The 17,280-nt window shown below is 39.9% G+C and overlaps 1 protein-coding gene across 4 annotated transcripts in view; it reads right to left on the bottom strand.

Moving 5' to 3' along the window:
* Positions 1-17,280, bottom strand: part of LOC148885272 (voltage-dependent T-type calcium channel subunit alpha-1I-like) — a 124,411-nt gene that overhangs the window by 63,745 nt on the left and 43,386 nt on the right. For all 4 annotated transcript variants that reach the window (XM_089019108.1, XM_089019109.1, XM_089019110.1 and 1 more), the window contains one exon: positions 4,614-4,726. In XM_089019108.1, coding sequence (XP_088875234.1) covers positions 4,614-4,726 — 113 coding nt within the window. The remainder of the gene's footprint in view (positions 1-4,613; positions 4,727-17,280) is intronic.

Below are 17,280 nucleotides of genomic sequence, written 5' to 3'. Positions count from 1 at the left end.
CGTTCACTCAACCCGGAAGTAACTCAAATAGATAGAAAGACATGCTTGATTTGTTTTCGCGGGCCGAATACAATGATGTGGAAGTAACTCAAATGGACAGCAAGCTAGCTAGCTAGTGAATAGATAGCTAATAGATTGCTATTAGCTCGTGAATAGATAACTAATACTGAGTGAATAGATAGCTAATACCTAGCGACTAGATATCTAATACCTACCGAATAGATAGATAATACATACAGAATAGATAGCTAATAGTATTAGTTACACATCTTACTTATAATAGTATTAGTTACACTATTAGCTACCTATCGTACTTTCTCTAGGTATTATCTATCTATTCGCTAGGTATTAGCTATCTAGTCGCTAGGTATTAGCTATCTATTCGCTAGATATTAGTAGTACCATAGTGAATAGATAGCTAATAGATACAGGTAGCTAGCTATATTTCTTTTGATTCATTCGCTTTAACAACAGCTAAAGCTGCAACAAAGCAAACAAATGAAGAAAAAAAAGACATTTGAGGATGTCTCTAAGTAAATACGTGAAAATTCTGTTTGTTATTACTTTTCAGGACATTTTCTAGGTCAGAAAAGGGAATGGTTTTTTTTGTTTTTTAACAAAGGTTGCACACAACAATCTGTGACCAATTTTTGGCTTGAATAGGGCAATTTTAAGACTTTTTAAGACTAGGTCACACAAAAAGCTTTGTGTAAAATGAGGGAGTATTGGATACGGTGTGACATTTCATTCCCACGTGCTATTGTAAAACTGTACATGACAAAGTAAGCCGACTGACTATTCTTATTTTTTTGGAAAGGATATAAAAGATATTTTGGTGGGGTTTCAGGCTGTGCGACTATTTTCAGCCTGACTAATACTCTTAGTCATTTATGGGAATTTCTTTTATTTGAGTCAGTCATCGCCGGCAGGCAGTGGGATATGCCGAGGGTTTGGCTTTTTGAAGATGACAAGGTTTCCCTTTATTCAATTCACAGGCTGTGTGTCAGCCACACACAGAGAGTCGGTCTTTGATGAATATCTGATCCGTTTTTGATTGGTAGCGGTATATCCTTGCGTAGATTGTTTTCGGACTTTTGATACCGTGACCTGAAAATTTAAAAAAAAACTTCCGACATTGATGAAAAGGTTTCTTCAGCCGTCATTTGTACTTCTTTGAAGGTGTCGGATGTTTCGATCCTCATCCGAAAAGCTTCGTCAGCTAAATAAAGTTGTGCCGGTAACTAACTCTGGCCGTCCAGATGGCTCGAATTGATGCGGAAGGACTTCTTTAATCGATTGCAAACATTTATGTTTTCCTCTTCAGAACTACTTGAATCATATTCATAACTGGATGAGTAACAACAAAGCATCTTTTCTCAATCTGAACTCGCTGAAGCCATTGTTTTGATTCTGGAGCAAGGCAGTGTGTGACCCATAGTGATGTCACAAACAAGGGGGCGGGACTTTCTTAATCTTCCCAGTTTTCAAGCTCATTTTGTGCTAGTTTTGGTACACTAATTCATTTTTTTATTGGTGTTTTGCATTTGACTAAAAATATCAGCCTGCGTGTTTTGGGTATTTTAGATGCTATAAAACGTTTTTCTGATGTCAGTTAGGAAATTAAAAAATGGTGTCGGTTGTCCTTTAAATTCTTAAAAAGAGAGAATATACAGGACAGACGTAGTCAACTTTGTTTGGAGTAGCGGGCGGATGCCCCGAGAATTGTGTTTAGGGGTTCAACAAATCCACATGCAGCGATGGAAAAAACAATTTTCCGCAAATGCTTCACTATTATTACCGCTGGGAGGTTTCAGGCAGATGATAAATGACAAACAAAAGCGTCAAGCGTAGCCCACAGCAGGCGAGCAGAACACAGATGAGAAAGGAAGGTGGACGCAGACGGTAATTAGATCCTTTCACGTGAGAACTTTCCTCAGTCGGCGGAAATGATTTCAAGACCGTAAACCACGAGAGAGGCCAAATGATGAGGAATTACTCACGGCATTGCGTTTTTAGGTCTTATTTAATTGTCAAATCTAAAGTCGGAAACGAGACGCTCGATGGTTTTTAACGCGTCTCGGGTGTTTTAAGCCTCATTAGTTTTATTGGTATTGGTATTGATCCGAGATATTACGACACCTCTCAAAACATCGCGTACTCATCAAATTATTACTGCCAATTTCAAGTCGCTGACTCGCTTTTTGAATCAAATGCCGTTTCGAATGTCATCAGACGGTCGCTGTTGTTGGTGTCCGGTTTGCAGTAGCGGCCTGCAAAGTCTTCACTGCTGGCCTAAAAATAACTTAATCACGGACTGATCTTAATTATAGCTATCTCTTTGCCGTCTATTAGCTATCTGGTTATCTGGATGGCTATCTGGCTGGTTATCTATTAGCTATCTAGCTGGATAGTGAGACAACAGCAGAGGTTGAAGATTTCGAAAAAAAAAAAAAAACGAATCTCATCAGTTGTTTAAATGATGTTTTCATAAATAATGCAACCCGCCAGCCCTTTACGTGTAATCCCACATTGACGTTACGCTCGGCTCGTAAACGAAAGAAAGAGGCAATGAATTCACACTCGCTATTTGTCACCGCCGCCAGTTTCTTTCAGTCGTCCCTATCAGGTTTAATCATCAACACGATTTGTAAAGAGAGAGCGAGGGTGTCGCGTGTCAAGGGCCTTTTCATGATGTGAAAGAGGAGCTCGCTGTGGAAGCTACCTCATCATATGCCGCTATTTGGAAACGGGAAGGAAGATGATGTACTAAGTAGGTCACGGAGATTTGGATGTTGAAACACAAAGGTGTGACATCTCCATCACATGTGGCAAATGAGTGACAGTTGAGATGAACTCAAGGAGTCATTTCACACTCGGATACAAATAGGAGCAAGAGAGGACTGTGGTATTGTTCCCAGCCCTCCAAAATAAGATTTAAAGGACAGCGACACCATTTTTGTGTTTCCTAACTGACATCAGAAAAACGTTTTATCGCATCTAAAATACCCAAAACATGCAGGCTGATATTTTTTGTCAAATGCAAAACACCAATAAAAATGACTTAAAATGTCCCAAAATTGCCACAAAATGAGCTCGGAACTGGGCAGATTCAGAAAGTCCCGCCCCCTTGTTTGTGACGTCACTATTGGTCACACACTGCCTTGCTCCAGAATCAAAACAATGGCTTCAGAGAGTTCAGATTCGGGGCTGATGCTTTCTTGTTACTCATCCAGTTATGAATATGATTCAAATAGTTCTGAAGAGGAAAGCATAAATGTTTGCAATCGATTAAAGAAGTCCTTCCGTATCAATTTGAGACGTATGGACTCCAATGTAGCGTCCAGAAAATGAACAAGATGGCGCACAAGCTCTGTTGGAAATTGGCTGATTTGTCAGCTGGGAATTTGTGTCAACTTACACGATCTTTGTGCGTCTTACCGTAATTGGCTGCGACACACAACGATTCACCATCACGTTATTTATGTAGTGTTCCTTCTAATTGCACGATCAACACGGTGTTTTCAGATGAAAAAAAGTACCCAAAATGCATTGTGTGTCGCTTTCTCGGTCAGGGGCGTTCCCTCCGTGACGTCACTTAGGGCGTCGTCATCAACTCGAAAACAAGACTTCCTGAATATTCAGCGCAAGTCTTAAAACGTAAAATATAGCTATATGCGGTGGAATCTTTGTAAAAATGCACTCAAGTAAACCACAGGTGTTTAAGTCAAGGCCCGGGGGCCAAATCTGGACCGCCACATCATTCTATTCGGCCCACGAAAGCAAATCAAGCATGTCCAGTGCCATGATGCTCGCTAAAGTCCATACCAACATTTCAAATTGTCGCATGTTAACCACAATAAAAGTCAGCATTCTCAACTTCAAATTTGGAAACTAGTTATTGATTAATTTGTTGTGCGTTCTGTATGTAACATGTGGAGGAGATTAAACATTGTAATGGTTTCTCCAAATTTATAATGACCCTCAAAAGGAAACCGTAACGACAATGTGGCCAGCGGCAAAATAAAATGAGTTTGACATCCCAGCTCCAAACTGAAGAAACTAATTTGTTTATAATGCTAAACTTGATTGGAAAAAATAATTTAAATAAATACTTTTTTTTCAAGATACCAGGCTACTTCCTGGTTTATGAAGGATGACAACCAAGTATTGGTGTCTTTATCGTGATTGAAAAATAATTGCTTTTTCCTTGTCACATGCACACTCCCTCAAGACTTGAGCGCAGTTATAGTCGATTTGAAATGTTTAATGGCGATCATATGAACGTATCATGGGTACAGTTTTACAAGAGGGAGCAAAGTCATATTAATGTTTTGAAAATGTTGCTGTCTTGCTTTTTTATGTTATATTTTTAATTGGGTATGTTGGGGACTGATGCACGGAAACGCACATAATGCGAATTATATATGTGCACTCTCATTAAAAAAACGTAGTTATGTTAAATAGGCTTGTTAGAAAAGGCCAAAAAAAGGCAAAAGTGCTATCGTAGCGGATTTTGGAATACACAAAAGATGACAAATACAAGGTGGAAAGACACATTCAGAGTCAAGGGCCAAGTGGATTTGCGTTTGGACAGAATCAGAGAACAACCTTACCTGGAGGATCTGACAGCGGTCCGAAGTGCAGTCGATGTTCTCGCAGGGTTGGTACATTCCGAGTGTCACGCAGTTGAGCAAGATGACCATGATGCTAATCCTCTCGAACCACGTGCTCACAAGGTTGGGAGTTAAGGATGGAACGGGATTTTATACTGGGACTTATAAACATACAACATTATACACATACAGTATTTACATACATATACATATGCATATACACACACACGCACGCACATGCGCACACACACACTAATAAAGAATAGAAATAGAAATCCCAAAACAGACACGTACTAACCAAGCAGGATGTTTATTCACAAATCAAAGAAAACACAGCGAGTAAGAAGGCAGGGGGTGATCCGACCCGCTTACTACTCCAAATATATATATATATATATATATATATATATATATATATATATATATATATATATATATATATATATATATATATATATATAGTAAAGTCTCGTTATATCGATATTCACGGGAGTCCAAAAAAATATCGATGTAACCGGGACTATCGATATATCCGACCCTGCGCGCATGTAATTTTCTCCTTGCGTTCATAGAAATAGTATCGTAATAAGCGGTACTATCGATATAACCGATATCGATATAACGAGACTTTACTATATATATACACAGTACATACAGTATATACATATGTACATATACACATACATACAGTATACACATATACATACATATACATATATACACACATATACAGTATACACATATGTACATATACAAATATACACACACATATAAAGTATACAAATATATACATGTATATATATATATATATATAAACATACACATGTATATATATATATATATATATATATATACATGTATATATATATATATATATATATATATACATGTATATATATATATATATATATATATATATATATATATATATATATATATATATAATATATATATATATATATATATATACATGTATATATATATATATATATAAACATACACATATGTATACACACACACATAAACATACACGTTTATACACACACATATACACGTATGGATACACACACACACACACACACACACACACACACACACACACACACACACACACACACGCACACACACACACACACACATACATAATATATATATATATACAGATACTGTATATATTTATATATATATATATGTTTTTGTTTGTTTGTTTGTTTTTTTTGGTCCAAAAAAAAGAAATGGACACAATAAACCGATCCCAGCAGCTCCTCCTCATATTTCCGGGATGCCAACAAGAAAAAAAAACCAACAACAACAACAAAAAGACAACGATGCTCTCTACTTGGTGATTTGGCAACCCCTTGTCTTAAATCATTTTGTGAGATGGCTCACCTGCTTAGCATAACTTTGTCTTTATCTCATTGTCACCTTTATTTTATGTCGAGCTTCCCGCCCTGTCGCTACCAATTTGGATACCCGCCATTCTGCAATTTATCAGCGGCTCCATTTTCGTCATATTTTTCTTCAGTTTTGGGGCGAAAGTACCGTTTTCCCTTTTGACCAAATCTTCCACTTTGTATTGTGATTTCTTATTGCCGCCCCGCTGCGCAGTCAGGTAACCAAAGAGCTTCCATTTTATGCTGGCAGCCCTTGTGGTGGTGGTTTGTGGTCTATTCTAATCATCACAATAATAAAATGGAGGGCAATGGTGCATGAACCAATTGAGGAGCTGGGTGTGTTTCATTTCAACTCCACTGAAAATTGCTTCCACAGGTTGCGGCAAACTAAGCGGTTTAAAGCGCAGTTTCAATAAAGACTCACTCGCCCCTAATTGGAACAGAGGAGAGATACACACACGTATACAGTCTGCCAACATGACAGCAAGTCAACAGCTTCTTGCCGCATGTGCCACGAGAACGAGATGAGTCACGGTTGCCGTTGGTGCGCGTCATGATTAACCGCATTCCGAATCCAAATAACGTTTAACACCATATTGTCCAGGGATTTTGACTCACATTCTTCCGCCATAGATAGAAAGCTAGCTAGCTAGCTAAAAGATAGCCACTGGTAGCTATTAGATAGCTTGTTAGCTAATAGATAGCCAGCTAGATAGCTCGCCAGCCAGCTAGACAGCTAATAGATAGCCATTAGACAGCTATTAGATAACTAGCCAAATAGCCAGCTAGATAGCTAATAGATAGCTAGCTATAAGCATTAAGCATTTTCTATGTTTGCGCATTATAATAATACATTTCATTTATAAGCGCCTTTCAAAACTCTCAAGATCACATTACAGTCACAGGATGAGTTTTTCTGTGGGTGAGCAGCGGCAGCCACACGCACTAGCGTTCACTCAACCCAGGAATAACTTAATTAGATAGAAAGCTAACTAGCGAGAATTCTGAGAATAAAGTCAGAATTCTCACTTTAAAGTGAGCCAAGAGTACAAGTGAACACGGATTTTAAAGATGGGAAGCAAGGGGAGCTGACCGAATGTTCAGTGGCTGCTCATTCCGGATGACCAGATGACCGATAATAGGCAAAGGTCTGCGGTGCAGGTTATCTGGTTAGGAACCACGTCTGCATTTACAGACAAGTGATGATGACATTTTTAAGCCATATCGAGGCATTTGGAACGCCAGGAAATTGTGTGTATGTGTGTGTGCGTGCGCTTGTATCTCTATTTTTGTGAGGCCCACAATAATTTTATACCATATGTAGTGCGTGTGTGTGTGTGTGTGTGTGTGTGTGTGTTTTGCCCTTACATCTGTCCAACTCTCTCTTCCCTCATATCAGCTCAACACAGCAGGTGCTTCGCCCCAGTACATCGCCGCAGCAAGCGTAGCCGAATGTTCCGCAGACAGCATGGGGAAATGAAAGCCACCATGTCCCACGTGTGTATTCGTCTGCGTGTGGGGTAAGACGTGACTCGGTGCAATCGCGAGAGCGTTGCCAAGTCAAAAGAACGTCAAAGAGCAACAGAGGTGAGATCCCACCAGCGCCTGTACTTCCTCCGCAAGCTCAAAAGAAGCTGGAGCCCCGACCCCCATCACGACCTCTTTCTACCGCGGTACCATCGAGAGCATCCTGACCAGCTGTATCACCGTGTGGTACGGCGCCTGTACCGTAAGACTCTGCAGCGCATCGTGAGGACAAGCTGAGAAGATCATCGGTGTATCTCTCCCCCGACTTCAGGACATTTACAACACCCGCCTCACCCGCAGAGCCATCAGGATCGCTGGAGATCCCACCCACAACCTCTTCAGCCTGGTGCTATCGGGTAGCAGACTGCGGAGTCTCCGAGCCAAGACCAACAGGCTCAAGGACAGTTCCTGCAACCTGGCAGTCAGGAGACTCAACTCCCTCCCAGCCCTGCCCCCCCTACCCCTTCCCACTGCCACACTCACCGAACTCTGAGTACACGCTGCACTATCATCCTGAACTTCATTTTTTTTCTCATTTTTTTCTGCAAGACCTCACTTCAACCCTTTTTTGTTTTTGCATTACTACATTACGTCACTTTACAGACATCACTACCTCACTTTACATACGTCACTACCTCACTTTACATACGACACTACCTCACTATACATTCAGAAATTACATGAATTGTCTGTTGTCAATTGTCTGTCTTTTTTAGCTACATTATCCGAGAGGACACTAATTTCATCTGTGCTGTATGTCATGCATATTAGCATATTTGACAATAAAGCTGACTTTGAGGTGAACGTGGCTGCAAAAGGAATCCTTAAAACAAACGGCTTGTCTGGCATTGACCAAAAAAAAATTAGAGTGGAGGATTTGCCGGCTCACTGGCGAGAGTATACAAGCCATCAGCTTGAATTCGACACAGGGGTCAGAGAATTGCACACAGAGGAAGGAGAGTGAGAAGATGAAAAACCAAGGCGCAACAAGAGGGTGACGGCGCTGACATCTGCGAGGAATAGTCTTCTTCTAATGCCATATGGGGTCATCCTTGCCAGACCTCAAAACTCTCTACAACTCAACTCAACTACTGTATATTTACAGAGCATTTTAAAACAGCGGTCACTGCATACAAAGTGCTGTACATGGAGCAACTATCACACAGGATAAGTAAGTAATGTCGTTTATTTATATTACATCTATACAAAAATGAAAATTGTAAAGAGCAATACATTGGGGAGACGAAACAAATTCTCAAAAAAAACTATTAACACCGCAGGGATAGTACTAGTGGGTCTCAATCTGCAGTACATATGCACCTAAAAGCTAGCAACCACTCATTTGACGACAATGAGGTTAAAATCTTCGCGAAAAAAAATAGGTGGTTTGAAAGGGGAGTAAAAGAAGCTATTTTCATAAAACAGCAAAACCCTTCACTAAATCGCCATGGTGGGTGAGGTTTGGATCATTCTTACAATAGACTTCTTAGGCAACATAGGCTTAGTTATGCTGATGAGGTGAGACCAGGGCAAATGGGGCAATCAGGCCAGTCATAGACTTCATAATCAGGCAGGACAATAGAAGTACAGTAAAGTCTCGTTATATCGATATCGGTTATATCGATAGTACTGCTTATTACGATACTATTTCTATGAACGCAAGGAGAAAGTTTACATGCCGCAGGATCGGATATATCGATAGTCTGGTTATATCGATATTTTTTCCGACTCCCGAGAATATCGATATAACGAGACTTTATTGTAATCAGTCAGGACAATAGAAGTAATCAGTGTAGCCTCGAGGTATAGTCCTCTGCTCCTTCCAACCTGAGAGCAGGGACCTATCATAGCAGATGTCTAGCACCGCCACCTCTGGACTGTAGGGATATAGATGGGGTCAAAACTACCAGCAAATTTTAGTTCACTGACGAAGCCTCTTAGATGAGAAGCGTCCGACACCTTCACTGAAGTACAGATGATATTGCCAAATGGGAATTTATCCTCGCCTCACACGGTTCTTACCGGAACAAATAAGCCCAATCAAGGCCATGTTGTACATTAAAATACACTTCTAACCTTATTTTGACTTCAGAGCTGGAAGCCCTCAGGACGGTATTAGCACACCGGTCGCGGAAACATTACGGTTTATGAAGCAGCGCTAAGCTATACCAAGGGGAGCCATTTTCACCTTTGCTTTAAAAGCACCACATTGGCCGAGTGACAAGTCCCTAAACGCTTTGGCTCTCCCAAAAAGGCCTTTAAAATGCCAAACAATCTCAACCTCGAGGCTATTTTGACTTCTTGCTAACACACGGCACATAAAACTCAACGATGGCTCTCGACGGAGTGAGTCAAGTATTGTAATCATTGTAAAAATATGGCTCAATTCACAGTAAAATAGACGATCAAATTGGTTTTTAAAGTGAGATAACCTTGCGCAAATACGGTTGAAAAAGCATCAATGAAAAAGTCATTATCGTCATCTCCCATAACGATAGCGAGAAAACGGTCGGAATTTGAAAAAAAGTCAACCCGATAAGGCAAGTTTCCAATACTGGAGGCCGTTTGGTAAAAGCAGCTGTACGACTTAACTCATTCACTGCCATTCTCGAATGTATTCAAGAATGTCAAGGCCTGTAAAGCCTTCTCTGCTAGCCTAAAATTTATCGAGTTGGCAACACAAAAGGGGTACCAACGCCTTCTTGCAGGCGCTGGGCAACGTCAGAGCCTATGCGAATTATGATTGGCTACTCACTAGCTAATCATATTTTTGCGAAAACTGCTCTTATCACAAACCATTAGTGACAAGGGCATACTGGCCAGAGGTAGCACACTGTATGTGTAACGAGCTGCATAAGCAAATATATTGTTGTGTTGATTTAATAGCAGTTCTGTCAACGCACAAAGGCTGAACGAGGAGAAGAAATTGATTTGGCCGGAGATTTACTGTTAAAGCCATTTTAAAGATGGACTTTTCAAGAAATAAATAGACATCATTAGAAGAAAGGCCGATCCGTATTTTCCTGGCTAATGCTAGCCTCTAGTGAAATCACACCACGCATTTTTCAGTCTGGATTGATTCAAACATAGCACTACTGAAGGCCTAGCGATGCAGTCCGCAGCCTGCCACTGGTTATAATAATAATAATAATACATTTCATTCATCAGCGCCTTTCAAAACTCTCAATGTCACTTTACAGTCACAGGATCCGTTTTTTTCTGTTGGTGAGCAGCGGCAGCCACATGCGCCAGCGTTCACTCAACCGGGAATAACTCAAATAGATCAAGTCAGCTAGCTAGCTAATAGATAACAAATAGCTAACAAATTAGACAGCTAATAGATAGCTAGCTAGATAGCAGCTCGGTAGCCAGCAACGATGACCCCCTTCAACCGGGAATAAATCAAATAGATCAAGTTAGCTAACTGGCTAATACATGTTTGACATTGATGTTTGTAACCAGAAATTTCCATTGTATTTCTCACAGTTAGCTCACTTGCCGCGAGCTCAGAAAAAAAATACACTTGAGCTTCTGTAAAAGGACATGCTGAACCTTTAAGTCGTTTATAGCCTGACCTGCGTATTATTTATTTGCGGGTTGACTTTAGCTCACAGCCTTTTGGCAAAATCATCCAGAGGGTGAGTAAAATAACTTCAGCAAGTCAACATAGACCCCCCCCCCCCCCCCCCACCTTCTCCTACCGCTACCCCTCTAGCATCCTTGTTTTGTCCTTATCACACTACTACAATATTAATCCGTGAGTGCTGCTAAGACCGAAAATGAAGCAAGTGACTCAATAATGCATAGCAGCCTCTCTTCTATCTCAACCTGGAGGTTAAGTTCGAGCTAAATTAGGACACTCCGATTAAGCGCAAACAGGATAGAGCCGAATGACTTTTTCAGTTAAGGGCGAAAGTTTCAATTTGAATAACTTTATTCGTCCTCCGATGAGAAGGTTTCTTCAGCCGTCATCTGTACTTAATTCTTTGAAAATGTCGGACGTTTCGCTTCTTATCCAAGAGGCTTCCTCAGCAAACTAAAATCTTTTGCTACGTAGTTATGGCTACTGTTCAGACGTGGCGATGCCAGACTCTGCTATGATTGTTCCATGCTCTCAGTTTGGGGGGAGCAGAGGACTACTCCCTGCGGCTACACCGATTACTTCTATTGTCCTGACTGATTACTTCTATTGTCCTGCTGAGTATGGGGTCTACGACTGGCAACCACTTATTTGACGACAATGAGGTTAAAATCTTAGCGAAAGAAAATAGATGGTTTGAAAGGGGAGTAAAAGAAGCTATTTTCATAAAACAGCAAAACACTTCACTAAATCGCCACGGTGGGGTGAGGTGCAATTTAAATCGTTCCTACAACCGACTTCATAGGCAACATAGGCTTTTTTATGCTGACAAGGTGATACCAGAGCAAATGGGGCAATCTGGCCAGTCGTAGACCCCATACTCAGGCAGGACAATAGAAGTAATCAGTGCAGCTGCAGGGAGTAGTCCTCTGCTCCCCCCCCAACCTGAGAGCAGGGACCAATCATAGCAGAGTCTGGCACTGTCACGTCTGGACAGTAGAGATATATATAGACAGAGCCAAAACTACCAGCAAAAGATTTTAGTTCGCTGACGAAGCCTCTTGGATAAGAAGCGAAACGTCCGACGCCTTCAAAGAAGTACAGATGACGGCTGAAGAAACCTTTTCACCGATGGACCACTCCCGTACGACTGAGAGCTTGATTCAACGCACACCTGTCTCCCCAAAATTCATTTTGAACGCAAACGAAGACGAGTCATTTGTCCTCACGTCCCCTCTGCTTTTACTTCGTCACGCTCGGTTGAACGGGCGAAGGAGGCAGACCAAGCAGAATGACAAGCCCAGTCAAGGCCTTCAACGAAAGGCTGCTGGCACGACCCCGCCAAAAAAAGAAAAAAAAATGACATCGTAGCGTGCCGCCCTGCTTGACGCGTGAGGTTTTGCTAGGCGCCTGCTCCTGTCATCTCGCGAGCGACATTTTCCTAAAGAGCAACAGACATCGGCTTTTTTGTAAAACATGAAACGCCTTAGGAATTTCTTGCTTGCCACAGCATACACTGACGTCGACAAATCTCTCTCTCTCTCTCCTTCCGATGTGTGATCATTACGAAACGTAAAAATAGCCCCCCCCCCCCCCCCTCCCTGTGGCCAGCTTGCCAAAGCCGAAACAAAATGGTGAAAAATAAAGAAAGGTTACGCATCAGCGGTTGCCAAAAATGATTTCTGACATTCTGCAAGGATATTGGAAATGGCACTTTGGGACTCCATAGAAAATCAAGTGGAACTTCAGTTCGGTGGCAATAATACAATAATAATAACAACAACAACAACAACAATAACAATAACAATAACAATAATAATAATAATAATAATAATAATAATAATAACAATAATAACACTACCAATACTACTATTACGACTACTACCAATAATAATAATAATAATAAAACCACTACCAATACTACTACTACTATTACCAATAATAATAATAATAATAATAATAATAATAGCACCACCAATGCTACTACTACTACTATTACCACTACTATTACTACCTCTACCAATACTAATAAAAAATAATAATGATGATAATAATAATAATAACAACAACAATAATAATAATAACAATAACAATAATAACACTACCAATACTACTATTACGACTACTACCAATAATAATAATAATAATAAAACCACTACTAATACTACTACTACTACTATAATAATAATAATAATAATAATAATAGCACCACCAATGCTACTACTACTACTATTACCACTACTATTACTACCTCTACCAATACTAATAAAAAAAAATAATGATGATAATAATAATAATAATAATAATAATAACAATAACAACAATAATAATAATAACAATAACACTACCAATACTACTATTACGACTACTACCAATAATAATAATAATAATAAAACCACTACCAATACTACTACTACTATTATTACCAATAATAATAATAATAATAATAATAATAATAATAATAATAATAATAATAATAGCACCACCAATGCTACTACTACTACCACTACTATTACTACCTCTACCAATACTAATAAAAAAATAATAATGATGATACTAATATAATAATAATAATAATGATACTACTAATAATAATAAAATAATAATAATAACAATAATACCACCACTACTATTACTACTACTACTACCACTACTAATGATAATACTACTACTACTACTACTACTACTACTAATAATAATAATAATAATAATAATAATAATAATAATAATAATAATAATACCACTACCGATACTATTACTACGACTATTACCACTACCAATAATAATAATAATAATAATAATAATAATAATAATAATAATAATAACAATAATAATACCACTACTACTATTACTTTTACTACCACTACCAATAATAATACCACTAACAATAATAATAATAATGAAGAAGAAGAAAAAAAAAGAAAAAGCAAAAGAAGAGGAAAACCAAATGCCAGTCATTTTTCAACCCTGCTGTTGTTATGACTGTCAAGTGAATCGAACAACATGCAAAAAAAAAAATTATCTAACGGTTATTCTTTTTTACCGACGCCATCTAGTTTATGTACACCAAGGCGTCAAATTTGCCCCCAGTGTATTAAATCAAAGAACATGGTGATAAAAGAGGGAAAATGCCACAAATGTGAATTTATTGACGCCATATCATGAAAATCGTCTTCAATAGGGATCTTAAAAAAAGTCCCTGGAACTGTCTGGAGTCCCCACCGCATTTTGCAAAGCTTGTGAGAGCTTGGCATAATGCGGTGCACCTGGTGGTCGATCAAAAATCATGGAGTGGGGGGTTCTAGAAACGGTAAAAGAGACTTTGCAAAAGTCCCAAGAACTGTTTGTGTTACTCCCACATGTGTGCAGGTCCCCACGGGAACATGCACACCTATTTAAAAGAGAATTGAATACACTTTGATTGTCATTCTATTTTTGTGCCGTCTTGACGGAAGGGTGCGCTTGTTGTCAGGTTGTTCAGCGCACAATATTACCAGGATGCGGTACGAGTCGTCATAAAATATCAATTATACGCACCATTAATTTTAGCGAGCAGATGCTAACATAAATAGCATCACTATACAAACACCTTTATCGCTCTCCATTATGTAATCAATATAATCACAAAACACATCTAGCATGTGCTCATCCATTTTTTTTTGCGTTTTTTTTTTTTTACCCATATATAGGTTGTAATACGCCGTACATTATTTGAAATGATAAAAAAAAAAACAATACACATACGGAGAATAAGGACAGCAAACGTGATGAGCTCACCGGTTAAGTGAAGCATTACCAAGGTCAGTCGTTTGCAGCTCAAACGGTTTGGCGTGATATTAATCGGCCCTGACAGAGACCGTTCTCTGCGGGATCGCATCTCTGCATGTTGGCAAGCTCAGGTACGGACGGGGCCGGTTCAATATGCACGAACACGCGCACAAGCGCACACCAACCGATAACCCCTCAACGCTCAGGAGGAGACAAATGGACGCTGGGATTCAAATATAGAAGAATCGAAACAGCAACATATTGCGCAGGCTAATTCAAACAACAAGCCATTTTTCTTTTTTTTTTTTTAATCCTCATTTGAAAACACGGGAAAGGTCACCATAGCTCCTTGTTCTTCAAAATCGCAAAAAGATGTTGCAACCACAGCGCTTGCTTGCCAACAAATAAAAGTCAAACATGCAGTGAGCAAATGATGTAACAAATGATGAGTCTTGGCAGGTTTTCACAAGTGGCTCGGGTGTCATTTTGAACTCACTGATCAGCGGTTTTAATACATTCTGGAAGTTGGGATGTGAGCCAACGGGAGAGACACACCTCAACTCCCTGACAGGAAACTAAATTGTGCCAAAAGTGCGTTGTCAAATTTTCTTCTGGAGCGAAATATTGGAAGGCAAAATACATTCACGTGATGGAAGGACTGCTACAATGTGTCATTTTTTTTTTCGGTCAGGGGCGTTCCTTCAGTGACGTAGGGTGAGGACTCGTCACCAACTCAAAAACAAGACTTCCGGAATATTCAGCGCGAGTCTTAAAACGTAAAATATAGCTATATGCGGTGGAAGCTTTGTAAAATACGCTCAGTAGAAGTTATTTGAAGCCATTTTACAAATTATAGACACAACTTGTCCGGAGACGTCACTTTTTTGTTTTTTAACTGACACCTGAAAAACGTTTTATAGCATCTAAAATACCCAAAACACGCAGTATGATATTTTTAGTCAAATGCAAAACACCAATAAAAATGACTTAAAGTGTCCAAAATCTGCAAAAAAATGTAGCTGAGAATTGGGCATTTTCAGAAAGTCCCGCCCCCTTTCGTGACGTCACGCCAAGACGTCTTGCATTGCTGGAGAATCAAAACAATGGCTTCAGATTCGGAGAATATGCTTTCTTGTTATACATCCAGTTATGAATATGATTCAAATAGTCCTGATGAGCAAAGCATACATGTTTGCAATCGATTAAAGAATTTATTTTGGCCATTTTGAGGCAAACGGGCGGGGGGGTGTCTCAAAAAGAGGCAGAAAAATGGCGACCAGCTCCGGTGAGGAATGAATCAGCTCGTTTCCACAGCTCTGATACATTCTTTCCATGGAGTTTGCCTCCCTCTGCTGGCGGCTTTTGGGTGTAAGACATGGTTTAAAAAAAAAAAAACAGTACAGCAAAATACATTGACGTGATGGAAGGACTGCTACAATGCGTCTTTTTTTACGGTGAGGAGGCGGTCCTTTTCTGACGTCACGTACGGACTCGTCACCAACTGAAAAACAAGACTTCCTGAATGTTCAGCGCGAGTCTTAAAACGTAAAATATAGCTACATATATGCGGTGGAATCTTATTAAAATACGCCAGTAGAAATCATTTGAAGCCATTTTACAAATTATGGACACAACTTGTCCAGAGACGTCGGTTGTCCTTTGAATCACAGTCCGGCCATACACGCAAAGCGCAGCATATGGTGACTTTCACTCCCAAGTTTTTTTTTTTTTTTCAGAGTCCTCCGCCAGTGCGCACGGAGTGTAAAATGATGACATGGTCATGCTCCCACACATTCGGAATCACCAGACAAGAGGAGTGTGACAAAATGGAGACCGTTATCAACCTCCCCTCACACCAATCACGGCCTGGAAATAAGCAAAGCCACCACTCCATTTCCTAATCGCAATCCCATTTGTTCTCATTAAGCCATTTGATGAAATGTGTCGCTGGATCACTTCGCTATTTCTTTTGACACTCTAAGCCGGTTTTTACTATGTCCGGGGGCGGGGCTCTGATTGCCCGACATGACTTCCTCACACGGGTCCTCGATTTTAAAAGGAAACTCAAAGGGATCGGCGACTTTGAGCAACACGTCAAGTTTAAAGCGGGCGCTTGGCGATTTGAGCCGTAAGACTCATTTGAGCCGCGGATAGCAACAGTCAGCTATGTTTCCACGTTACGCAACACATGCGCAACTTAGCGCCCAGCTTTTCTCACCGGTCAGGGGAAGTTTAAGCTTATGCCCTGACATATATGCCCCGACACGCACACGCAGCGGTTTTTTTTTTAACACAAAGAAAGGATTGAGGTTGACCATGATCCATATATGTGCAACACATATCCGACAGCATGGATTATATGTGGAGGGGCATATGTTATGTGCAAGTTAGCGTGTGT

Source organism: Hippocampus bargibanti, linkage group LG17, assembly GCF_051943395.1.
Source record: "Hippocampus bargibanti isolate YZ-2025 linkage group LG17, ASM5194339v1, whole genome shotgun sequence".
Taxonomy (NCBI): domain Eukaryota; kingdom Metazoa; phylum Chordata; class Actinopteri; order Syngnathiformes; family Syngnathidae; genus Hippocampus; species Hippocampus bargibanti.
Note: the sequence above shows the minus strand (reverse complement) of the source record. Positions and strands in the feature narration are given on the sequence as shown.